A 27,538-nucleotide genomic window follows, 5' to 3' on the forward strand; every position below is an offset into this window, starting at 1 on the left:
TTGGCAGCTGATGGAATTGTGGTGTGATTGTCTAAGTAATGTAACGCTCTTAATCCTGCTAATGTTTCCACAGGTGTTGTGGATTTATTATGGCTTCTTTGAGGTTGAGTTCTAGTGGTGGTAATGGACACAACAGTAGCACTTTGTGTGCTGTTTTGCTGGCAGACTATGAATGCTTTGCTTTGCAGAGCTTAAGAAGAACATGCTGGTATGATGTTTTTTTCTCAATGCCTTGGCAAGGATTGAAATGTTATCCCTAATGCTCTTTTCTTTTTTTAACACATGGGACATGTGAGACCGTTTGACTGAAACCAGATGGAGAATGCTGAAGGATCTCAAAAAGCGACTCGCTTGGTGATGCTGCATGTTTAAAGAAAGTGTCTAACAAATCACACATACCCTGTGTGGTTTCCAAGTTCAACACTCCCATGGAAGTCCCGAATTAGTGCGTAATGGACCGTCAGCACCATGGACAGCGCGCGTACGTTCCCATAAGGACTTTTCTGTTCACAACATTTCTCGCACCAAATTTCACAGATCTTTCTTTATTGATGCTGTTATATTCACAAATATTTGAGGTCTTCCTATTTATCACCATCGTGACAGCACAGATGCGCTGCGTATGCGGCTCGTTCAACATTGCAAAGACATCACGCTCTGCGCTTACTTTCTAATTGTAACCGGGCTTACTTTCTTATGGTTCGATACACTTATGGATTAAAATGTTATGCTGCTTTAGCGCGGAGGCGAGATAGCCGTACAATGACGATGATCTGCACGAATGCTACTCTAAGGGGTTAAAATCACGAGTGGCGCGCTCACTACAGCATTACATCATTGAGCAAATCCCAGTTACGAAGTGCGAATGGAAACACTAGGTGGCATCACAGATGAGTACGGAGTGACGTCTTCAGTCGAGACTTCGACCGAGGCACAAGCTCACTTGTCAGTCGCGTTTGGGTGTCTCAGGGATCATTTCAGCGCTCCCTGTGTATGGTGCAAACAGAATGCGCAGGTGACAGCTGCAGCTCGCTCCCAATAATCTGCTTTGAGGAGTTCGTCTCTGACCCGTGCGAGGTCTACATCAGGTGTGCTTCAGGCTGCTGCAGGCTTCATCGGAGCACTAGGAGGATGCTCACCCTCTCTGTCGCAGAGAGGCACGGTCGCCTCTGGAAGCGCCACGGTCGCCCCGTAACTCTATGGCTACCTCATTAGGGGTACTCTGGAAAACAGGTGTCAGGGAAGTGACGTCACGAGCCTCGGAAACCGGAGGTGTGAGCTTTGGAGAGCAAGATGGCAGCGAAATCCGACGGTCGGGGGGTCGTCACCGGTTTCGCCCAGCTGCACAACCTGGACGAGGCGGTGGGCGGCTGCGACGACGACCCCAGGGAGGGCAGCTCCTTCCACATATGCCACTGCTGCAACACCTCGTCGTGCTACTGGGGATGTCGGAGCGCCTGTCTGCATTACCTCCAGGGGAAGGGGAGAGACGTCAGGCGGCCACCTCACGAGGAGCGCCTGTGGTTGGACTGCCTGTGGATCGTCCTCGCGCTGCTGGTCTTCTTTTGGGACGTTGGCACTGATTTGTGGCTCGCCGTCGATTACTATTCCAAGCAGGACTACCTCTGGTTCGGACTCACGCTGTTCTTCGTGCTGGTCCCGTCTGTCCTGGTTCAAATCCTGAGCTTCAGGTGGTTCGTGCAGGATTACACGGGGGGCGGCTTGGGCACCGTGGAGGGTCTCAGCAGCCGGAGAGCCACGGCGAGTACGACCACAAGGGTCGGCGGCAGGGCCAGATGCTGTCGCGCATCAGTGTGGATCTGGCAGGCGATCATACACATTCTTCAGATGGGACAAGTATGGAGGTAAGCCTTGTACGAGGCTTGAATGGCGCAGCGTTGTCTTTTAAAACGCTTACTTATTTCTTTTTGACACTTTTAGTTTGTCACCTTGTATAACCCGCGTGAACGTAGACCTGAGTATGAATCTGTTAAGTGCATTATTTACTGTCTGTTCAGGCAGTGTAACGTGTATAACGCACAGCCAAATCTCAACAGTGCTTGTGAATGAAAAAGGACCCGAGTGTACATGTTCACTTGAAAAAAACATTAGTATGCGTAATGGCGCTGTGGTAAAGTACATAGTGTATTACGAGGTGAGTCTTGGATCGCGCACGGTGCATCTGAGGATTCATACAACACACAGCACCCCCCCCCCCTCCAGGCTGCACAACTCTGAGACCACTGGCGAGACGGGAATAGGGTTTCTCAGACTAGCCGTCCTTCGGGAACGAGGTCCCTCCTCTAGAGCTCGAAAACATCGACATATATTGCGATTCACGATACTTTTGTCTTTAGAAATCAATCTAAACGATTTGTTATCATGAAGCGCATCAACGAAGTGTGCACGGTAATACCAGTCGGTACAATGTGTGCTTTCACCTGACAGGCGAGTGGTAGAATAATGGGATTGCGGGCAATTGCATGCAACATTGGGGTTTGCAAATCGTCGGTATGTTGTCTGAGCCCATAGAAATGATGCGACAGTTTTCCTGCAGCAGACAGACGCAGTGGCCGCATTCACAGCGTCCAGTTTAGTTTGACGATTGCGCAATGGAGCTCGATTTCGATGGCATTCATTATTCATGTTGCTCACGTTCACGTTTTCCATTAATGCTGTACTTATTGCCTAAAGATGAAAGATAAGATCTTCTGTGATCTGTCTCAGAAATATTATGATGTAATCGCCTTAAAGGTGCCACAGAGTCTCTCTCTCTCTCTCTCTCTCTCTCTCTCTCTCTCTCTCTTTCTCTCTCATTCTCTGTGTAAGGAATTCCTTCTAATATCTTTACGTATTTATGTATCTAAATATAATTTCCTTTCCACAAAGTTCAGTGAAATGCCAAATTTGATACTTTTGTTTGCGTAGACTAACTCTGTTTTAGAAAAGTTAAATAATACCTAGCCATTGTATTTGTAATAATATACTGTATATGTATGTGTGCAAGGTGGGTAGATTTGCATTACCCAGTGGTCCGGTGTCCTGACCCCACAGGATGCTGTCTGCTGACGCTCACGTCCTGTGGTTGCTACGCAACCGGTGGTACATATTATTACGCATTCACGCGATGTAGTGTAAAGGCTTGCCGGCTACATAATAAGACATTTGCTGTGTATGCACAAAACTGCATCTTTTGCCTTTAAACGTGATATTTGTGCTACTGGCAATGCAACCTGATACATGCAAAACTTAGTCAGGAAAAATATAGTTTTAGGTCAAATTCAGCGATGGATTATCTTGAACAAGAGTTCAAGTAAAATCTACATCAAGTCCCTTTAAATAATGTAAAAGTGCGTATGGATTTAGTTACTAAATTAGCAAGAAGATAAAAAAATGTGTTGGCCTTCTGATAAATGTTTTAATGCCTAAATACTGTGACATTGTTCCACAAACCATTACATTGCATATTATTACAATTCTCATTCATGTCATTGCTTCTGCATCTTTAAATCCACTTAACAAGGTCTTATCAGTTTCAACATAGAGAACATCAAAACCCATGAGTACAAATTGAACTGAAAATGTCACACCAAACATTTGTCAGCTTCTTGTTATTAAAATGATTTCTGTGCGAAAACCCCTCTAACTGCCAGATAAATCCTTCTGTCAAAAGCTTCAGAACATGTGCATTTAATAAGTAAGATTCTCAGCCCATGAAAAAAAGCTTCAATTGGATGGGTTTTTTATTCATACTTGGCACGAGAGCCTGACGATGTCTTTGCTGGCTCCGGTAACTAGTCTGATGCGGCACTAGCTTTGCTGCCAAGACCTCCAGCCTTTCCCACCATCCTTTACTTGAAAGTCAGTCAACACAAGAGTCTTGAGAGATAAACGGAGGATAATGCTCGATTAAGCAGCCCAAGGCGCATTTTCAGAGCTGGTTATATGCTGTGCACTAAGCTCTCGGGCTGCTGAGACATAAAAATCGAGTCTCTCCGAGTTGTGGCAACTTTGTAGCACTGACTACATATGTGGATTTGCTCAGAATTACAGTATTACGGTCTATCTGAAATGCTCTGTGTATCACTAATAAATAACAACACTTTGGGTCTCTACACATTCCCTGCTGAAATGTTCATTCACCAGCATATGTTGGGTTTGGGATGCTGGTCCACAGCATGGTATGATGGTGTTCCAACAAGGCTTTGTGACACGCTTAACCATGGAGATTTACTTGGTCAATTAGCATCAACAAAAATGTTTGCTTGCTGAGTTTTGCAGATAAAACAGCATGGATGTCGCGGGTCACCAGCATCACACATTATATTATGGACATAAGTATTGGGACGCCGCCTTCTAATAAACACATTTATCAACTGTATTCCAGTTTTTTCAATCAAAACAAATATTAATGCTATACCATATTAACTTTTTTTCCCATTTTTGTTGCAACAGTTCTTAAAGGGCCTGTCATTAAAGTCATGGACGGGTTTGGGTGTTTGGCTCAAATGAGTGTTTGGCTCAAATGTGTTCAGCTGGGTTCAGGTCAGAGCTTTATGCAGACAGGTCAAGGTCTTCCACACTAGACTGAATCAGTCCGTTTTTTTAACCCTATGCTGGAATAGAAAAGACCCCAACTTCCCAATATGTTTGTCCATATTGTATACCAGCATAATCATTAATAGAAATTCATGCAACTTGATTGACGTTGAAAATACGCATCAACCCGAATAGTTATATTATCATAGAACCTTGAAGGAATCTCCCCCTGAATCATACTAGCTGATAAAATTGAGGCAGAAGTGGGCCATCGAGAATCACCTCAGACGAGAAGGTCTCTGAAATTAATTTCCATATAAACCAGTATTATGTACTTAATTTACATCAGGAGCGTAAACTCATTAACATTGTGCGCGTAACACTGTTAACTATAAAAATGATAAAACTGTTATATAAAAATATCAACAGGGCAGTCACAAATGACTAAAATCATCTCAAACTCAACCTTTTGAGTTTTTCTCAAAAACCTGGAGATCTGTCTACATTGATATCTTGTCTCTTGATTGTCTTCAGTGATACTGTACCAGTAAGTTTAACACTGTCATTATTTGTGGTCCTCGGTGGTCCTTGGTGAATTAATAGCTTCAGTTCTCGTCCATGTAAAAGAAAACAGAAAAACTAATGCGTCTGTTTTTGTGAATGAGACTTGTAGCATTACTCATCTGACACACATCGTACTCAATAATACAACACATCACAGTATCTGCTCCTGCCAATCCAACCAGTATCAAAATAAATACACACAGATTCGGTTTGAGCAGAAGCTACTTGGCGAGTCTGTTTTTCACCCACAGTATTGATTGTTTTTGTTTAAACATGAATTATTGTAATGGTGGCCGTTTAACAGTATTAATGATCCCGCTTAATGATATCGACTATAATGATATGGCTTGATGTTGATGATTGGGTACTTGAGTCTTACTGATGAGACTGTGGGGGTACATAAGACGGAAAGCCTTGGAAACAATGCAATAATCTGCTCCTTCACTGCTGTTTTCAGGGCTTCATTTCTGCTTATTGTCTTGCCGGTTCTGTTGAGCTAAAATCATTGCTTTGCTGCTCTGTCCTCCCCATCCACTAGTTAAAGTCGTAATATGCATCTTTCTCCTTTGCTGGCTGTTTTTCCTTTTACATAAATCTCCACCTGACCTCCATTTCTGTCAAGGAAACTGGAGCATCTGTCGGCCTTCCCATTATTGGAGACTTTTCCCCTTCCCTATGACGTTTAGAGCACACACCAGCCCTTCCACTCTGTCACCTCTAGTAAGATACACACGAGCACACTGTCCCCATTCCCTCCTGTTTGCCATCTCAGTGTCACACCTCTAACACGAACCTCAGGTAAGAATACTGTATAGTGTTGTATGGGGTTGGATTGAGAACGATGTTAGGTGTTGATTTCAGAGGGGTGTGTAGTATCATAGTGTTTGTTTGAAAGTTTATCAGGTTTTAATGAGTGTAATAGTATTTGTTTGAGAGTGTTGTATCATGTTTTTAAATGATTGTTTTAGTGTTTGTTTCAGAGTGTCATGTTTTTATCAATATTTTAGTGTTTGTCTTAGAGTGTTATAATGTTTGAGAGTGTTGTATTGTGGCTTTTATTAGTGTTGTGTCATGTTTTAAACATACAAGTGGTATGTATAGTATTGGTATGACAGTGTTTTTTCAGTGCTTCAGTGTTTGTTTAAGAGTGTTGTAACAGTTCTAACCGGTGTTATATTGTTTGTTTGGGAGTGTTGTATCATGTTTTTATGAGTTTTGTAGTGTTTGTCTTACAGTATGTAGTGTTTCGGAGTGTTGCATTGTGGTTTGTATTGGTGTTGTATCATGCTATTAGAAGTCTTATAGCAATTGTTTGAAATGAAATGTTGTATTGTGTTTTTAAAAGTATTTTAGTGTTTAAAAGCCGTTGAATCGTTTTTCTGCAAGTGTTACAGTGTTTGTTTGAGAGCGGTGTATCGTGTTTTTAGGAGCATTTTAGTGTTTGATTTAGACTGTTGTAATGTGTTTTTGCGTGAGAATTATAATGTTTATTTGAGAGTATCATGTATTTACGAGTGTTCCATTATTTGTTTCATATCATGACATATCATGGTATTTTTATATTATACTGTTTGTCTGAGAGGGTTATTGTGTTTGAGAGTGTTGAATTGTGGGTTTTATTAGTGTTGTGACATGTTTGTACAAATGTTAAAGTATTTGTTTGAAAGTGTTGTGTTACAAGTGCTATAGGCTTTGTTTGAGGGTGTTGTATGTTTTTATGAGCATTTTAGTCTTTGCGAGTGTTATAGTTTAAGAGAATTATTGTTTGAGTCTTCTGTTGGTTTTATGAATGCAATTTAGTGTTTGTTTAAGAGTGTTAAAGTGTCTGTTTGAAAGTATTCTGTAGAGGTTAAGTGTTGTGAACTGTTGTATAAGAGTGTTGTATAACATGGTATGAGAGTGTAACATCATATGGGGTATTGCAGGGTTTAGAGAGTGTTGGACAGTTTTGTTTTATTACAATAATATAGTATCTAGTATCATACTGTTTGAGTGCTTTTCTGGGTGGTCTAGTGTTTGTTTAAGAGTGTTTTATAGTTTAAGTATTTAAGAATATAATATTTATAACATAAGCATTCGTATGCAAGTTTAAATAAAAAAACAGCACCACCCTCACACCGAAAAGCTTATGTATTACTCATGTACCACTGACTAAAATAATAGTCATTAAGTGGGTGGTTCAACAGAACTATTGTCAATAGGAAAGAAATATTTATTGTCTGAATTTGTGTCTTGATGTCAACCGAGAGAGTAAACAGAGAGCACAAATCTCACCTGTGTCAAAGGGTCGCCACCTGTCCCGTATTATCCGGGACATTGTGTATTTTGGCCCAGTTTGCAATGTCCCATACAAGACGCCTTCTGTCCAATATTGTTTTGCCAAGATTTGTCCTCTCAAGTGTTTGTAAGAGATCAAAATAATGCTCCAAACTAACCAATGTTTGCTTTACAGTCAGATTCTTAACTAAGAACTACAACCCTTTTTCATCAAAGCTGCATTCAGCACCATTAAATGAGTCTCTTGTGCTGTAGGAAAGATCACTGTCTAGTCTTTGTAAGAACCTCTTTATAGTTCAGCTGGCTCCTCAAGAGCCTTTTTTTGACTGAACAGCCTTTAACGTTTACTGCGTGCTGAAAACCCAGCAGTGTGTGGGCTGATCAATGGCCTACGCTGTCTGCTGACATGTGCTAGATGTGCTTACGGTAAACTCTACCTTATATTTTTTATACTGCAAGCATTGTCAAACAGGCACAAAGAACAGCTATGTTCATTCACACAAACATTCAGAAAGGGTTTCAACAAATGCTTGCCAAATTGGAAGCAATATAGACATGTACTGGTAGCAACTACTTCTGGTAGTTCGGTGCGAGGAATCTATAACGTTTGAGTGGTTTACATTTAATTTAACACATTTAATACACAATAAAATATTAATACATATTACATTTAGGTAACTTGCAAAGCCAGTTTGATGCCTCAAATGAAGTTGAATTTCTTTTAACATGTCTGTAATCTTCAGGGCATCACTAAATAAAAAAAACATGTTAATGATTTCTCAAGGGGAATGTAAACTTATTAGCAAAACTGTATGTATGCCAGGATGATTAACTGACGCAGCTTGTGTGCTAAAACAACCTTGGCATTGAAGGCAGAAGAGATTTACACGATGTAGTCGTGTTGGAATCGCTCCTCCTTACAAAAGCCAAATGCACAATGGAATGTTATGACACATTTTCGAGTGTTTTCACTTGTTAGCGAACTGGTGTGAAGATCGTACTGGTTTATTTATGTGTGCTTCTATCATCTTGGCGGTAAATCGTAATGAGTAATTTGTGAGCATGTCTACAGATTGGACCACAGAGCGCTATGAATAATTGGTATGTGTTTGATCACACCAGCTGGTTTTACGATTATGACTTTGTCGTTTTAATTTGTAGTTTTTCACTGCCCTTTATGGTTATCAAACAGTGCGTTCTGTTTTAGTGTTTTGAACACTTTCAGATTAAATACAGTGAATATAGTGTAAAATTAGTTATTTTCCACAAGTTCCGCACTGAAATCTAAGGTTACATTAGCTAAGCGTCTGTGTTGGTGAATGATTTTCAATGAATCTCCAGAAATATTGGATTGACTTCCCACAAGCTTTCGTAAGTATCTCTTATAATTACATCGGATAATTGAAGTTACAAAAGTGTTTATAGAAGAACTCACCCACTAACATGTCTAACTTTGAACAGCCCAACTTAAAATCTATCATCATCTTCCCACCTTAAGTAAAATATGAGTCAAAACTCTAATAATTTTTTATCATGCAACACAAAAAAGCTATCATCAAAATGTCAAAGCTGCATTTTTCCATTTTACGTTAATGTGTGGTGAATTAATAAACACTTAATAAATACATTTTGTTGCACATAGATTTAACTTAAAGTGATGAAAATCAGTTCACCCAAAAGAAAAAATACTGTCTTCATTTACCAACCCTCAAGTTGTTCCAAATCTGTTCTGAGGATAACAAAGATATGTGTAAGAATGCTTGTAACCATAGTAGGACAACAGTTTGGCACTTTTTCAGCTCGGCCACCATCTGTCTTATCGCATCACTCAATGTGGGTGATGACAGACGGATTTGTGCCCTGAGGCCTGACGGAGAGACAAACATCAGCTTGTTCACACGCCAGCCACCCATTAACCATTAGCCATCATCACACGATGACCAACAGCTGCACCTCCACACACGCACGCATGCACGTACGCACACAAACACACACGATCTCAGAAAACACGATGCTGATGAGTTCAGCTATTGGTCATCAAAGCTGGATGCATGGCCTTTATAACGTATAGTTTGTAAACTCACTAAAAAACTCACAAAATCTTTGCTGGACATCAGGTGGCAAACAGAGGCTCTGTGTTTTTGTGTTGTTAGCTTTGCACCGGTTTGGTCTACAGTTATTTTGAACTTGTTCTAACATTGAACATATTACTGTGTGGCCCTTGTATTCAGTATTATGTAAATGAACCACACTATCAATAGAAGGAACCATTTCTTTTTTTTGCCCCAATATATTTTTTATCCTCAAATCTGATCTTGTTCATCTACATGCCAGGAATAAGACATTAAGGATATCATCTCGATGGCGGACAGGGAGATATTTACAATTTCAAACTAAAGGATTCTGTTTCTTCACGCAACACTCATACACTTACATAAATATTTGTACTTTGCCTTTAGGAGTCAGTAGGAGAGATCCAGCCAGTTAGGACCTCCCCGCTGAGCTAAAAGAGAATCTGTGCGCTGTGATGTCTCATCCTCATCTTCTGAACATCAGTGTGCTCTTTCACTACACGAGACGGTCCAATTAAAACATGCAAAGCAAGAGAGCCACTGTGTTAAAACAGAGAATTAAATCCTGTAGTTTTGCAATTTTGCAAAGCTCGGCATGTAGATGGATTCTTTATATTTGATGTTAAATCGCTATGAAAACATTGAATGCTTTCAAGGAAATCCTGCTATCATTCAGTACAATGAGGACGTTGACCTGAATATGAAGACGATTGTAGGCTTATAAAAAATATCTTCAAAAAGTGTTGAAATGGTGATTTATATAGACACGATGAAAGTGTGCTATTTATAAGCCATGGTGAAAGGATCTAATTATGAATCAGATGATAAGGAGTTTGCCGCTGGCCGACAGGGAGGCAAGCAGCTGTTTTGCTGTTGTCTTCCGGATGGTTGGTTCCTGTTTAGGATCTGAGATACAGGTCAATCACTTTTGACCCCTGGGAAGGCTGGATATAGACTGGTTGTGATGACCTTATTCCTGGAAAACAGAATCCATAAACTAGACCAGCACCAAACCAGCACAAACCAGCTTGGCCGATTCATGCTTGCCTAAGCTGGTGAGCAGGGATTCATTTTCACTTTTCACACTTTCTGCGTTCCTCTTTTTGTCCCTCTGGCTTGGATTTGTTTGTTTCACCGCATGACTGTAATTCTGATAAAACAAAAAAGTTTAAAGGAATTCTAAAAAAGGTTTTTAAATGGAATTCTAAAGGATTATTTTAAATGTTTTAACACACATACAGTAAAGCACATCCCGTACAGCACAGCTACATAAAACACAAGGGAATGATGTTGATAAGAGGATTTTTTGGTGAGCAAGAATATTCAATTTAACAATTGTTGTGCTTTGATTCCTTTGTGCTCGCATAGTGTCTTTCCCTCGTGTCATAAGAGGGAGAAGACACAAAGAAAGAAAACTGATGCACTGTTAAAGAAATAGGAAGCCTGACGGCGACATTGAAAAAACTTTGATTTCTGGTCAACCATTTGATCACCTGTTACCCAGAAAAGAACCAACCCCTGAACTCTGAAAAGATATGTCAGGTAAGAAATGTATTTAAATTATATTTGTGTAAAATGTTTGATTGTCCTAAACTTAAAGTTAGTGAAACGTTTTGAATGCTTGGGTTATGCTCTTCATTATCTACGAATGAGCTACGTTTATATTAATTCAGATTTTTATCTCTTCTGTTTTAGGTGCATTGACACAGTGAATGCACCGACTGTGGGGGTCTAGCTGAAAAGCCGAGTGCTGCATCCCTTACTCCAGTTTCTCTACATAAAACTCTATTATTTGGTTTTACTTGTAGCGTTTCTTTTTATTTTTTTAACAAAAGGAAAGACTGAAACGATTCAGAGTAAGAAAATAAAAAACGCCTCAAACTATGAAAGTTGTTTTTATTTAAACAGTTTTGTGTTTCTTCCTGTCTGTAAGCTGGGTGTTTTACTGCAGCAATGGTGATATTTAATGGTTAAATATTAGATTTGTGTTGCAAAAGGGATAATGAATCCAAATTGTCCATTGAGCAAAAACGGACTTGTCACATTAATACTACATTTAAAGCTGCTTTGGAACAATGCACATTGTGAAAAGCGCTATGGAAATAAAATTGAATTGAATTGATGTTACCGTTAACGTGATTTCAATTTTTGTTTTATATGCAACTTTGACGCACAACTTTTTACAGTTAGGTTAAAGCAACAATATGGAAGAATTTTGTTGTGAAATATAAAAAAATCACTTGCATTCATGTGATGTATTCATGCAGTTGTGTACTTACATTATTCTAAATGTTCCCAAGAATGTGCAAATCAAGAGAAATCCCTATTTAAAATAATGCAAGTACTACAAGCTAATTCATTACGATGAGGGAAAATGTAATTCATTCATTACCTCGTCCGTGAACATGATGGGCGATCTCCATACGCCTCTGGATGGTGAAAACGAGATGTCCCATAATTCCACTCTCCTACATAACGTCATGTAGCTCCGCCTTTTGTTGTTGTTTTGAAAGCGCGCCATCAAGCATTCCAAATTTATATATTGTGGCTTTAATGCTGAAGCGTTAATATTTATCATTGTTTTAATGCTTGTTTAATATCTGGATATTTATTGCAAAAAATCTGACGTCCAGTTTATTCCAGTAATATTATTTATAAAACAGTTCTCCAGTAAACTTAATCTCTGCGGCAAAATGTATATTTGAATCCAGCCAAATATTCTCTTTAAAATACTGTACAGTGTGCATAAGGTATTCTAATAGTCAATGTGCAAATACAAATATTCAGTATTTAGCAACATAAGCCACAATGCTGTGTATGTATTATAGACTTCCGGTCTATGTTTAGTTATAATAAAACAATTTATTTTAGATTTATTCATAATTTATTGATTCTTTGCGGAGGTCTACATGAAGTTATGTTTGGGCCACCTAACTTGTTTTTTATGAGAAAATACAAAATAAAATATAACAATAAAACATAAGCAAGGTACTATTATGTGAATACTGTAGATATATTGTAGTCTTTTGTTCAGCTGTGCCGTTTGCTTTAGCTCACTTGAAGTCAGTGAATTGAGAAGAGTGTATTTGAAACACTCTCTTTGCTCCTCCAATAGGGAGAACAAACCTTTTTTTGATAGCGCATTAAATCTGGATGAGGTCTCTCAGAAGTAATGCCCCGGCGCTAAAACTGACCTACTTATAATGGAAAGCATTGCAGTGACCATTCAGGCTGATAGTGTTTAAATGTAGTGCCCTGCAACCACACTTACTGCCCTCCGCTCATGAAGTCAGGCCAGAAGCGTCTACTTTATTTTTCACCTGCTTTCTTCCTCTTGCAGTCATTTCCCACCTCTCCTTTTCTCTCCCCTGCTTGTATTCTTGCCTGTTCAGCTCTCGCTTGATCACATTTTCATTGCAACTTTGATTTTCATGGTGGGTATGTAGGGGGATTCCAATGTTTTCTGACTCAAGTCTTTTGGATAGAGTGAGTGGCACGACATGACATTATCAGATCTTTCAGCAGACTGCAGTTTATCACAACTGGATGTTTTCGTGATCTCATGGGGCTCTATAAATTCACAGACCGGCCCCTGAAAGCGCTTGACACCAACGAGTACCAAGATTCAGGGTGCAGTGCCGTCAAGAGACTAGGCGAAAACCTTGACAGTCGTCGCTAAGACACCTCATCCACTTGTCTTGTTTTGCTTCTCTTTTTTTTCTCTGTCATCCTCTCTCGCTAGTTTCCTATCAAACAAACATGGAGACACATACAAAATCACATGTTTTATTCCTCAGCGCTCTGTCTCTCTCATTCTGTCCCTCCCTGTGCTTGTTTCTAGCAGGTGCAGTGAGCCGATGACAGTTGCATTAGCAGTCGATTGCGAGGTCACTCTTGCTCAGCTCCACTGAGACGCAGCTGTAGAGCAGAACAGTAAAGCTGAAACAAGAGCATTCACAATGGAGACAAAGAGATGCAAATACAGGCCGCTGAAGATCTTTAAGCTGTTTTTGAAAATTCTATTAGAAATTTTTACATTTAAACATTTTAATTGCACACTCAATTGCTATTCTTCAATCGTTTATGCATGTGATCTTTTTATTGGTTTTGATATCTGCAAAACCCAGTCTTTAAAAAATCGAAATAACTAATAATAATGATTTCTGGCAAAAAGTTAAAATCACTAAATATGGAGATGCCTCGTACAGAAAGACAGCGGTGATATCCATTCGATACGATACATAATAGCCTTCTGGGTTCACAATATAATAGTATCACGATATTTATAAAGGGAAGTGATACAGTTTCCATAACATTAACAATTTTCAACAATATTTTAATATATCATATATATATAATATGTTAATAGATTCTGTACAAATTGCTCTAGAGGTCTAAATTAACCTTCTGTATGTATAATGTCCTGTTACTGGAAGAAATCTTAATTAAACCAAAAAATCATTTTAGAATTTAAAAAAGGGAAACAGTTCCTCTTAAAGCAGTAAAAACACAAACAATAAACGCATACATATATTTTTAGGTTTTGGCACATGTTTGGAAGCTCAACCAAGGTCTTTGCACAACAAATACTCAACAAAAATCATAATTTGACACAAAAACCAACAATAGGCTGACAGTTTTTGTTTGTATCCCAATACATCGCCACTCCCTCATGGTCCCATCCATATCTTTTGGGAATCCTAACCCCCACAATGGGTTAAAACAACCAATTTTATTTTATAACCAAGTGGTTGGGTTTGTCCCTTTTTTGACACAACGTTGTGTTAAAAATAACCCAGCAGTTTTTAGATAAACTGCTTAGAATTGTCTTAAAAGTGAGTCATAATTTTTTTCTTCAGTACTGGTCAAAACTTCATAAATCAGTCACATAAAAAGGTAGATCAGTGGAACCAGTTGTTAAGACACGGTCTTAACTTAGCTGCTATGTTTATGCAACTGGCCCCAGGTGTCTGAAGGCAAGGATGCCCTTATTGATGCAGGTCTCAGTGTTACTCTCATCGAGTTGTCAATCACAAATTAGGGACACCAATGCTTCCAAAGCATCTCCCTACAGAGTAGGATACAGTCTGTTAATCCTACACTAGGAATGATGAAAAGCTTACTTTGAGGATACTGTATTCTGTAGGGAATAAATCTGAGTCTGAGTTTATGGGCTATTGGGTGTTTGCGATACAGATTCGACAGATGATGCAGTTGAGTTGACAGTGGAGCTCCATGTCCTAAGTGAGACTCTAAATCCCCAAACATCAGTAAAACCGTTGTTCTAATTCATGTCATTTATATAGTATATCGCTTATATGATGTTTTTCTTAATGACTAACAGGACATTATTTGACCACCAGTTAATCATCAACTAATGTACATGCCATCTGTTGGTATTGTATGTATGTGCCAGTTATAACAGCACCATTAATGCAGTATATTTATATTGGTAGAAGACTTCGTCACAATGTTGAATTTAAAACAGAAAGTGTACAGCTGTCCCTCTTGTTGTTGATTTGGAAAACCCAGTGTTTTCCTTGAGATCGAACTCATTCTTGCAGCTGTTGGAACAATAATCATTTCAAGATTAAGGGGGGATTTACACAATACCGTTTTCAATTAAAACTGAAAACTTTTTATGCATTTTGGCTGGGTATTTACAGAACAATGGAATTTTGGAGGCCTGAAATCGCAACCTTTTGAAAATATGTTTCAATGTGCACGTATTTAGATATAATATATATATTGTCTGTGTGTAAACAACAAAATCACAAATTGGTGAAAAACATAAAATTGGCAACACCATTCTCATGCATATTACATTTTCAGTCTACAGTCATGCGTGAGTACTTTGACAACATCATCGTTTTTATGCTAAGCTTTTTGGAAGATTACATGTTTGCGTTTTTATATTGCTGTTGTGTATTATATACCTATTTTGCCTTACACATGCATTTACTGGAATACATTGCTGGACAGTTGAAAAAGCCATTCATCCATTTATTTTAACCCCATAAAATGATACCTTCGACATCTTAACTTGTATATGGTTCAAAATAAAAATCAGTTACTGAGCATAAGTACATAGTGCATGAACATTCAGTGTTTAACTGTCTCCTTACCTCATTACCCAATGCACAGTAGTAAGCTTAAAAAAGTCATTTCATCAGTCATGCAACTGCCAGTTTCCCTTAGACAGAGGTTTGTATAGGCATCGTTGATCCTCTTTCACAAGAGAAAGAAAACAGTTTTAAATCCAGCATTTCTCAGTGAGAATACTGTGGAACTGTGCTCATCATGGTTACTATACTTTGACACAAGTCCCCTGTGAGGCTGTCACGGGCTGTTTGTATAGCCCCAGGATGTGCAGGGCCATCTTTACAATGTTAAACGTGCTGTCTTCTCATGCTTGACGTGGTCAACTTGTCAAAGATCGAGTTGGACGTATGACGTAGTATTTCTGTGCTCGATACACTCCCCTAGCATTTGTATTAGTATCGGAAGGTTTTTTTCGAACATGAAAATCAGTTTCATAACAACTTTTTAATCCCTTTTTGGGCAATTCTCCCTGAAAAAAAGCATCCTCATTCACTTTTATTGTATGGAAACTGCAGTGTAAATGTTTCTTCACATTTGTTATCCTCATGGCTTTTGAAAATGTCTCATCCTTAATTTTTTCTTCATACATTTTGCATTGTGAGTCTCGTAGTACATAGCTATGGTGACATAGGTCACCACAAAGCATCAGAGCCCCTCAGACTTGTTGTTCTAATGATTAACATGAATGTTGAAATGTTAACACTTTTGTACTTTTAAATGCGCTTTTTGCATTGCCAGCTTGAGTTAAAACGGGACATTCAAAATACAAAATTACAATGTAATAAAAAATTTGTAATGAAGATGTGATGAAGAAATTTACATTATATAAGAAAACAATATTGTAGCATTTTTGCGGACTAATTTCAGACTTTTGGACCCCATTATATATTTGTATTTCCCCAGCATTGTAGCTTTCATTGATACAAATCTTGACAGATGACGTCTTTACACAGAACATGGATTGTGAAATACAAGCATTTATGATTCATTTACAAATCGACTGTTGTTTTTAGATGACTCATTGTTAATACTGAGCTAACTAAGTTTTTCTCGAGCATCTAGTAGTGCAAATGTCTGTTTCATTCACCCACCCGCTGCATCCGTCTCCCACCAGGTGTCTGAAGTGGAGGTGACACCAACATTTTGATCACGGAAACAAATTTGTTTTCTGTTTCCAGCATGCGCTTCTAGCTGTTGAAGGCGAGTTATTTTATCTTGCACTTGCTCCAGAAAGGTGTCTATCCAGGTGTCCGGCAGAGATACCCCACAGAGTGTTTGAGGGTGATTGTCAGAGATGAGTGCCTTAGCCACTGTGGACGGGAGGAGAAGATTGCCGGCCATATTTTCCGCCCGCTGTAGGAGTCAGCGATTTTTCCTGCTTAAAGCCGAGCGCTGAATTTCGAGGACTTGTCTTCATCAATTTGTTCTCAATGTGTCACTCTGACATTTTTTTTCTGGAGCGAAATGCTTCGGGGCTTGCCGTCTGATGTGATGTGGACAGCATGAAGCATGTTAGGAACAAAAGCGGTTTAACGTTTCCATCAGGAACATCTCACTCGGGGTCTCTGGAGTGCTGACACAATGTTTTTTTTTCACTTTAAAGAGAAGCATATTTTCAGATTATTCTCTGATTAAGTTCATGTATATGAGCAGTTGTGTTCATAATCTATGGAACAAAGGGCATTTTGACGTTATTGAGGTAGAGATTGGTTTGAGAACATCACAAGACGAAACGGGAAAGAAACTACAGCAATTACTAATGTTATTTCGTAGAGTATGACTCAAAAGTGGGCAGAATAGGATTACTTTAGATTGTTGAGCTATGCAAGCCCAGCACTAACAATCACAACTATGCCATTGTATATTACGTAAAGCGCTGTGATAGTTAGCATGGCAATGTTGATAGAAACGTAAGCCTGGTATGAAACAGACATTAACTGTGTTGAACAAACCCAGGCAGATATGTATTTGCTAGCGGTGAGCTGAAATTGGCTGTCAATGTGCATTCAGGCACACCGACGCAAAGCTGGTGATGTGATTCGCAGTGAACCAGCATGTAGGTGGCTGAAGTCAGTGGGAAATTATAATGTAATATTCCTCAAAATAGTGGGCTAAATAGTCAGCCTCTGCTACCTGCAGTACAGATGGCATATTACCGGAGCGATGACCCATTATCACCCGTCTCCTGCAGCTTCCATTCCCCTGGGAACGCCTAAAAATCCTCTGTGTGTCTTAGCATGAACATGTGACCTTTAATATTGCTCTTCCATTATTAGTAAGTGAGTGTTGCTGATAAAATACATCTGTCCGTGTGACTCAGAAGGAACGCTAATCATAATGTTTTGACAGGAAGCGTGTTTGGCGCACGCACGCTTTTTTTATGTTGGAACAGAACGCGGTTGACTAACAGACTTAGACGTGGGTGATTGATGATCCAGAAGGCTTTGTCACCGCTATTTATTTGCACTTATTTATTTGACCTTTTTCTCCTTGTCTCTTTTCTCATTTTCTTCTCGTCTCACGTTCCCCTGCTATCTTTATTGATGTTCATTATACTGTGTTGTTTAGCCACCTATAACCCGACTTGTCTTTTTTATCTATTACTTTTTCCTATCTCCCTCTTTCTCTTTTGTCCATTCTGACTCTTCATTTATCTCTGTACTACGTCAGACCCCTTTAAGATCAATGATGGGTCGTGTAAGTGTCCGCCACATGGGGTTCAGGGTTAAAGACGTGTTCTCATGTGTAGATGTCTATGGGCTTGTGTGTGTATCTTCACTGGAGACAGCAAAGGATTGTGTATGTCTGAGATTATGGGAATATATATAAATAAAGAAAATATATGCATTTTATTTTTAACTATTAAAAAAAAGAGATGAAATGATACGTTGACTGCAGGGAATCTGAGAACACAATAATTCATGCATTTTTTCCTATACAGATCTGATGTGAAAAAACATTTTTGTTATTTACAATTTGTTTGTTTTTCTGCATAAAAGTAGTAGTAGATTCCTACATAATAATCCTACATAATGTTTCTTTATATCTCTTAACACTGACTGAGTAAGGCCATGTTGATCTAAAATAGAAATGAATGGTTGACATAAATAGATTTTGAGATAGTAATGAATATATGACACATATTTCTATAAACAACTTGAATTACGTTTAACAAAAGCTTATTTTCCTATATGTTTACTGTCAATGTATTAAATCGTGTAATATATATTTTTTAATTTATATTGATTAATACATTGTTGATACCGTGCATTACAAAAATACAATATATTAAACAATAAATAAAGAATTGCTGTTTGTCATATAATGAAAAATATGAACTAGTTCCAATATATGTAAAATAATAATTTAGTACATTGCATTATATTTTCATATATTTTTATTTTGTAAGGATAGGTCACAATCATGGATACATATATTTGTCCTAAGTAAAGACCATGTTCTCCACTTCATGTTTGTGCATTTACTTCACAGAATCTCTTGAACAAATACCATCTTTATGAAATGTAATCAAAGGCCTAAAATGTATAAACAAAATGTATGTCAAGTCAGTAACTGAGTCTTTCACATATTTGCGTTTTATTACAAAGTATTCGACTTACTATCACTGTACATCCTTATCCGCTTTGTATTTTCAAACACAGCGCAGTCAGCATATCTCCACATGCTCATGTTACAAGCAAAAATCTATCTTCTGTCCAACCAGTCATTCACGCATAAAGCATATTGTGTGTGTTCAACTGAAATCTACACACCAGGTAATTTTATGAATGGAGTGACACTGAAGTAGACCTACATGCGGATTCACCATTTATCCTTCAGTCTCAGTCATTCAGAGGTGTGTGCGATAGATAGATAGAGAGAGAGAGAGAGAGAGAGAGAGAGAGAGTGTGTATGTGTGAATCAGTTGCATTAGCAGTGATATACTGTCAGTTGTTTGTGATCTGCAGGATAAATCCTAGCAGGGGGTTTGAAGATAACAATGTTCATTTGTAGATTCCAAACGGGGATCAAAACATAACAGAGGTCATTTTCTTATTGACGCCATGACTGCAGAGTTTGAGTTTCACAAGCACACTATTTTGTACGGATAGTATGCAAACTAAGATGCAACCTTTGTATTTTTAGTACAGCTATGTAAATTGTGTGAGACGAGGTTCTGGTATCCAGCAGCACTGCGGGCTGATGTGCTGTCTGTCGTCACACTCACACTGTCTCATAGGACATACGCTTTGTGTCAGAAGACACCCTGAGGTCTGCATGCCTCTCCTCAGCCTCCTCTGAACCAGCAGTGTGACGCTATTAACACATGGAGGTCAGACGACCTGCCCCAGGCCAGACGTCAGAACCAGGAGGTGTCTTTTGATGAAAGATTTGTGACCCTGTGATCGCAATATGCGGTACACATGTATCAAAGCCAGTGGAATCAAGCATCCGCATAAAGCCTGACACTCGACTGATTCTTTTCTAACCGATTCATATTTGCGCTTTGAGCTCCGCGGGCTTCCTCTCCATTAGAATCAATTTAAAATGGTAAGTCTGTTTCTCCTCAAGTTTCTCCAAGGTAAGGATGTCAGAAAACAGGACACACGAGTCACCCACGTTGGTGACAGAGCAAACCTCGGAACGCTTTTATGAAAGCGCTCGCGAGAGTGTACAGATGTTCTCCACGCAAACATCTATCATCTGCACAAAGGCGACGCAAAGCCGCGAGGTGCCGGGGGAGAGAGGAACTCTATCAACGCTCCCTCAAACGCTACAGATGAACAATCAAGCACTCAACACGCTCCCCCCTGAGAGAGCTGCGAAGAGCAAAGCAGCTGCTGTTCTTTTTCTCTTTTTTCTGCTACATTGCAGTGACGCTTAAATACAGTTTACGATCATCCCTGGCGCATACAAGCCTCCCTCTGAACCTCCCAACCTACTCATACTCCTCTTGTTTTCCCAATCTCCCCTATGCTGGAAGGTGGAATGGATGTGTCCAGCAGGGTTTGTCTAGGGGAAGGGGGGCTGGCGAAATGGTAGGGTCTGATAGATGGAGTGGGCATGAGCGTTCGTGTGTGAGCGGAATAGTAAAGGAGCCCTAGAGACGCTGAGATGAAGGCACAGAGCCAGAAAATTGCATTGCGTGTTTGGTGATTAGTTTACCTCGTAGGTCTCTTCACTCCTTTCGATCGCCCGTTCTCTTCTGGTCTTTTTTTTTTTTCTCAACTCAATCTCAAAACTAACTATTTTTACAAGGTGGCTAATTTTGGCTAATTCTGAAGAATTCATACGATCTCATTTGTACAAATTAGTACGATTTGCTTTCGCGCCAGTGACGTACGTTATTGTATGATTCACGACCTACAAATTCATACAAAGTAGCCACCTCTTTAAATAGCTACGAATTCCAGTGAGATCAGGTTGCATATTTATATTTTTCTTTTTTATTACAGATATCGCAAGCTACATCAACCATATCACCCGAATGTTTTATACATTATCGCAATTTGTAAGTTTTGCTTTCTGTCTGACCAATTAATTTTTAAAAACCGTGACCATTTGTTTGAAGTGTTGCCGACTATTTTCAGTTGAAAGTAGGAAAAGAAGCCGATTTGGTAAGATGCTTAATGACACCACGCTAACTAGTATACTATGTCATCACGTCATATTGGCGCTCACTTATATGGATAAGTGATTGGTCATTGGAAAGGCTGTTTCGTACATCGTGCATGGTATAGCTATCCAAAAAGTTGGTGATTTTGTTGCCAGGCCCTTTTTTGAAAAACGTGGTAGTTGTTGTGAAGTCTCTAAATCTAGAGTAGCAAAATTAAAGATGCTAAATTGACAACACAGTTCGTTTGTGTGGAAAAGTGTATAAATTAAGATGAATCATTCACTGATTCATTGAACAGAACTTGAACACATATAAAACACGATATTAGTTCTTCACTACAAGGCTTTCACTTCACAAAAGAGTCATATTTAGCTTATTAAATATTTAAGAGCGCTATAAAACAAGTCAAATCAGCTTTTATTGTCATTCCACTTTTGTGTACAGACATACAGAGAAGCTAAATGTTATACCTCACAAGACCAAGGTATTGCGCATCGAATATATTACACATTACATCAGGTTACAAACGTATACATATGTTTCATATTAAGACTACGACCCTATTTAAATATTACACATGCATGGCTAGTTATAATAAGCTATCTTGACTATACATTAATATGACTGGACAATTTCGATATAAATACATTACCTTATACTATAAAAGCTAAGTCTATTTGTACATAATACTTGACAAATTCTATACATACACGTAGCATGACATAACATTTTTAATGTATGAACATTTATATTCTCCATATATTCTCTTTTCAAGTCATGCAAAATACAAATTAAATTAAATTCCCTTTTCAATTATCTGTAACCCTACTACGTCCTTTAAAAATGTCAGTAGCTAGATTCCTTCTTCTCCAATCAAAGCTGTTACATCACAGATTATCTCAAAACTGAGGTGTTGATGCATAAATGTTTTATACTGTATCTCCCTCACAAACCCCTGCGTGCTCATGTATGGGCACATTTTGTTATTCACACTGCTGAGTAAAATAATTGTACCAGCACTCTCAAGTCAGCTGTTATTTGCGAACACAACAATGAAGCCACGCTACTTAGAATGACAAATTGCCTGCTTATAAATGCAGACACAAGCAAATGCTTCTCCTAAGTTTGTGTGCTCAGCTAGTGCGCCTCTTCTGACTGCAAACTAGCGGGCAGGATTGGGATAACCCCTCAGCCTCCAGGTGATAGTATTGATAAGTGATTTGAGTTGATTTGGAAACTGTAAGCCACCTGTCGTAATTACGCACTTCAACGCAAAAATCCTGCACTTTAAAGCGACCGATATTGAGAGACGGGTAGTCACAGCATTCTCCTGAAAAGCAAGTAGGTCAAGTGCGTTCTTTTAATCCTGGGTTAGTCTGGGCCTGCGTCAAGTTGATGGAAACTCTCAAAGCCCCAAAGAAGGCAGAGAAAATCCATCTGTCCTCCATACTGCCAAAGAAATTGCCTACATTCTCTTTGTTTGGAATCAAAGTGTGCTCAGCTGTCATTACATCACCCCTGCATTCTCTTTAGGCTCGAAACTCTTTGAAACTCAAGCAACCGCACCAATCACGTCTGCCCATATTTGGAAGAATAGACTGCTGTTTTTGTTTATGCACAACCTTCCACAGAAAGCTATGGCTCAGACATGTAAATGCACCACAAGTATCAATGAATCTTAAAGCATTCATGCATTTACATACATAATATTCATAAAATATGTAAGCCATAAAAATTATCTTAAAACTAGCCAATGTTAATGGATTGTACACTGAAGAAAATTCCCTTTTCTTTGCCGTTTTTAGCTTATTTCATGAGAAAAAAATCCCGTAGAAAAATCTGGCTGCTGGTCTCAGCAGTTTTTGTCTCAAACAGTTTTGTCACGTAAAATGTGTTTTTCCTGTAAATTTAAAGGTTTTTTTTAATTTGACGGTTTTTACTTTATTTAAAAAATGTGTCAAAAATCTGTAAAAAAACTTTTTTTTCCCAGTGTATGATTGTTATTGCAATGGGCACAAAACTACATTTACATAGACAGTATTCCCTGGCATAGTCACCGCCATCTCTCATTGGCTGTATGGACGGCTGACTCAAAAGGCCAAACTTTCTACACAATTAGCTGTTCTCACGGTCCCAAGGGCAGAAAGCAGCAATGCGAATATTCTCTGACCAAGATGATGGACTAGCGTGTAAGCCACTTTTGTAGCTGTGGAAGTAGGACACGGTGGCCTACAAGGACATTTGAACAGATAAAAGTGACATAATGCAAGATTGTGACAGATTCACCATATTAACATTGTTGCACATGCTGTTCTTGAAATTTGATCAAATGATAAGAAATCTCAAACATTTATAACCATCTCATGTTTTCATGGTGTATTGTTCCTGCAAAAAAGCATCAGTTTACAGTAGTAGTAGCTTTTAAAACTTTTCAAGGAATATATTACCATATATGCAAATAAGCTAATTTGACATACTGTAACAATTTGCTAATGATGTTATAAGTATGATCTTAATTCCAAATATATTAGCTAACTATTTTATTATTCATAGCTCAATTATTTTCCTCATTCTTGCTTATCAGGTACATTTATCTGGTTATAAGGGTGTTAAGACATTTTAACTGAAAAACTAGACAAAAATACTCATTCAAAATATTTTTAAAAGTTAGCATTTGTATTCCACCCATAAACAAACAGGACTAAGTGACTGTTCATCCAACATGATGATCTCGTCACCTCCTCATTCTGACTGGCTGAGGCACTATGCATACTTCACAGTGACCACCTCCTCACCCTCACATTCCATCCCTCTCCTCAACATGAACTCATGTGATCTAGCTGAGAAATGAGCGGGCGGTTGCTAATAGTGACAAAAGACCGTGAAGAGAATCAGAGCGTGAGAGACTCACAGCTCCGTTGACTGTTATAGCCGTGAGACATTGGGAGACACACGCACACTCGAACAAATGCTCAAATGTTCTTTTCTCTCCCACTCTCTCTAAAGGCAGTGTTATTAATTTGAGTGAAATTGTAATTCAAAAGCACAAAGTATAATTAATTTTGATTTCATCATGCTTTCTAAAATTCTTTCTGCTTTTCAAGCTGGATGTGGATATGCAGTAGACAACTAGATTTAAATTCAACTAGATTATTTTATTGAATTGTATTATATCATATTGTATATTCCATTCCATTATATTAACTATACTATACTACATTCCTCCACCGATAACAATAGCCGATTATTCGGAGGGATATTTGTTGATCCCTATACTGATTCTTAAGACTACAATCATATTCTTTTACTTTCTGAATGTTTTTAATTCATATACTGACTATTAGGCCGATGTGAAAATTTCCTTTTATCAACCGTTACCGATTATTGGCCTATACATTGGTGCATTTTCTCCTAATGGAGCACAAATGAACTATGTTTTGTAATAAAGTGTATCTGTCAGTTTCAAAGGCCCATCTCCTGTTGCATACACACATTATCACGCATATACCTGTATATGATTGTGTAATGGTGTGGCCGTGGCTGTAACTAGCTGGCAGTGATTTAAATCCTCTCCGTGTTGCTTTGATTCATCGTATACTATGTCATAAAAGTGTTGTGTACAGCTCTGATACATGGAAAGCTTTTGTGCCCCATCGGGAGGCATTTATGCCACATCGTCACCATCACAATGATGTAATGGGAGCCACTTTCTCGTTGCTTCTCCAGGGAAAACCGATCGTCTCTAAATCTAGACCTGCCACACTTTCATAAAAGCTCAAATTTAATTCCCAGCCATTGGCTTGTTTTTTTCCCTCACAGTGAATAGGACCGCAGCTATAAATACTCGAGATGCACAGGGACGGGGATGTTCCGCATAATCAAAGAGAACCTTAGCAGAGACAAATAATCAGGAAAGATAGTACAGGAAGGAAAGAGAGAGAGAGAGAGAGAGAGAGAGAGAGAGAGAGAGAGCGAGACCAGAGGAGCAGGCTATAAATAATGATTACAACCACGAAAGGGGGAAAATGGAATCATAAATCATTAGAGAACACATATTAAAGAAAAAGAGAAAGGCATGCTGGGATGTTGGAGGAGTGTTCAGCAGGTGGTGCGGAGAGCTTAAAGGGTTCTGTCTGAAGAAAGTTCCCCCTCACCTCAGCTCAATGAGTCATTTAGTGACTCATCTGTGGCCTGTCTAACACACGCACACAAAACCACACACAATTAAGCTTGTTTACTTTAAATGACTACAAAATGTGAATAAAAAACAGCTATTTTGGGGCCATCTTGCAAAAATGCATTTAAAGAGCCATGATGGTTGCAGTCTTCAAGATGTCAACCCACAATATGTTAAGTTTGAAGTTTTATCCAGAGCATCAACCCTTACATTTACGTTTGTTCCACACCATTCCCATTGTTAACATCATGCTTTACCAGTTGACCTATTCACCTACTTCAGCAAAAATATTTTATTTTAATTGTCCAGTGTGTGAAATGTAGCGGCATCTAGCGCTGAGATTCCGAATTGCAGCCAACGGCTTACTCCATCCCTCCCTTTCGAGGCACGACAATGGCTGACTCAGGACTAAGATGTCGTCACGTTGTCACTTCTTTGCCAAAGGAGATATATTTATGAAACACACTCTTTTGAGCAGTTTGTCCAAATAGTGGTACTGTAGAAACAACATGGCAAATTTAACTGGGATTGAATAAGTAACACCGAATCTCACATCTATCCAAACAATGTGTGGTCCTTTAGCACTAGTTAATTAAGCAAAGCTGATGCACCATATGTCCCGCTAGACATTAGACTTTAGCTCTGTTGCATGCATGAGGGATTGGTCTGTGTCTGCAGAGGGGCAGACGGACGGAGCACTCGGGCATGACCTGGAACGGTCGAGGCCGTGCAGGCCAGCAAACGAGGCGTGAACAAGAGCTACCCAAATAGTTCAAGAGAAGCCATGAGCCATTTAGTTCATGATGGATAATAAAACATTTGTTATTTAATTTGTATTATTTCATTGTATTAAATTTAATTAAAACTACTCAACAGTTATAGATTCTTCGCAGAGGTTTACCGGAAGTAAGGTTTGAGCTACATAACGTTTAGGTTGTTGCCACTGAAACTATGTTGTTTCTATATTGTTGCCACTAACTATCTTGATATTAGGTCTATAGCTGATAGTTAAAGCAACAAAAAATGTATGAGTAAAACATTTGAGTAGTCAACTCATTATCAAACTTAGTTTCTTTCTCAAAACTTTAAGATTTTGACAGCTTGTTGTTTTCATTATCGATTTAAAACACATTTTTTATTTCATTTTGTTTTGTTTAGAAATGAATATTTTGGCACAAACATAACCAGTTCCAAACATTCAATGAAACAATTCGTGAAACATTATATCCTTGTTTGTCAAAATGCTCAGGAGTCAGAATATAAGGAGCCCAGGCCTACAGCACACAAGTCAAAGTGGACACACTGATCCAATATCTGAAAAGCACAAAAACGTGTGGGGGCATGGAGCATATTGGCGGGTTTGTTTGTTAGCACCTCTGACATTCACCAAGCTAACAGAAAATGTCAGTGAATGCCAGATGTGGTTATGATGCATCTCATGAAAAGCCCAAGCTATTGATCCATAGCTTTATGCTTTACTCTTCTCACCCAATTCAGTTCTCCTCTCAGGCCCCTTCACTTTCTTCTCTCTCTCTTTTCTCTCGCCCACCAAAGCTCTGTGCTCATTGTCAGCTGACACCTATCAAAGATCAGAAGTATATGGAATAATGGTTCTCATCCTGAAACAGTCAGCATTTACCATTCTACCTGTGTTTCAAAGATATCGCACAAGACGCGTACTATAGGTAGAGCAGCTCTGTCTACTACATATCACACAATAAGAGATGAATTATGTATGAAAGCAAAAATGCTTTAAGCAGAACCTTAGTCAGACAAGCCTCTGATGGAAAACTGGAAGTTGACCTTCCCAGCTTTTTATCCTCTCAGATTTCTTAATCCCTAGAGAGAGTTTTGTATTTCTCAGTGGTTGCTCCGCTTACTTATTGGCTCAACAATGTGTAGTTTTTTAGAGGATGGATTGACAGAAAATAAATATAATTGTAATGAGGTTTCAGAACACGTAAGGAAGGAGACACGGTCGGTGTGGTGAGAACACAACTTTTATTGACTGTAAAACACAAAGTAAAAGTAAATAATATTTAACAGACGGCACTCCGGCCACTTCTCGGTCCTGGGGTTGCCGTATAGCTTCCTCCTCTTGCTCTTGCTCTTGCTCTTGCTCTTGCTCTTGCTCTTGCTCTGGCTCTGGCTCTGGCTCTGGCTCTGGCTCTGGCTCTGGCTCTGGCTCTG

General features: G+C 38.9%; 1 protein-coding gene across 1 annotated transcript; it reads left to right on the top strand.

Annotated features, from left to right (window-relative positions):
- The first annotated feature begins 948 nt into the window (after positions 1–948).
- xkr6b (XK, Kell blood group complex subunit-related family, member 6b) lies at positions 949–11,336 on the top strand. The gene is made up of 3 exons (XM_079474021.1): positions 949–1,865; positions 10,821–10,994; positions 11,148–11,336. Exons 1-2 carry the CDS (start codon positions 1,294–1,296, stop codon positions 10,888–10,890), a joined length of 642 nt encoding a protein of 213 aa, XP_079330147.1. The 5' UTR covers positions 949–1,293; the 3' UTR covers positions 10,891–10,994; positions 11,148–11,336.
- Positions 11,337–27,538: the final 16,202 nt, after the last annotated feature.

This window comes from Barbatula barbatula (assembly GCF_947034865.1).
Source record: "Barbatula barbatula genome assembly, chromosome: 15".
NCBI classification, from domain to species: domain Eukaryota; kingdom Metazoa; phylum Chordata; class Actinopteri; order Cypriniformes; family Nemacheilidae; genus Barbatula; species Barbatula barbatula.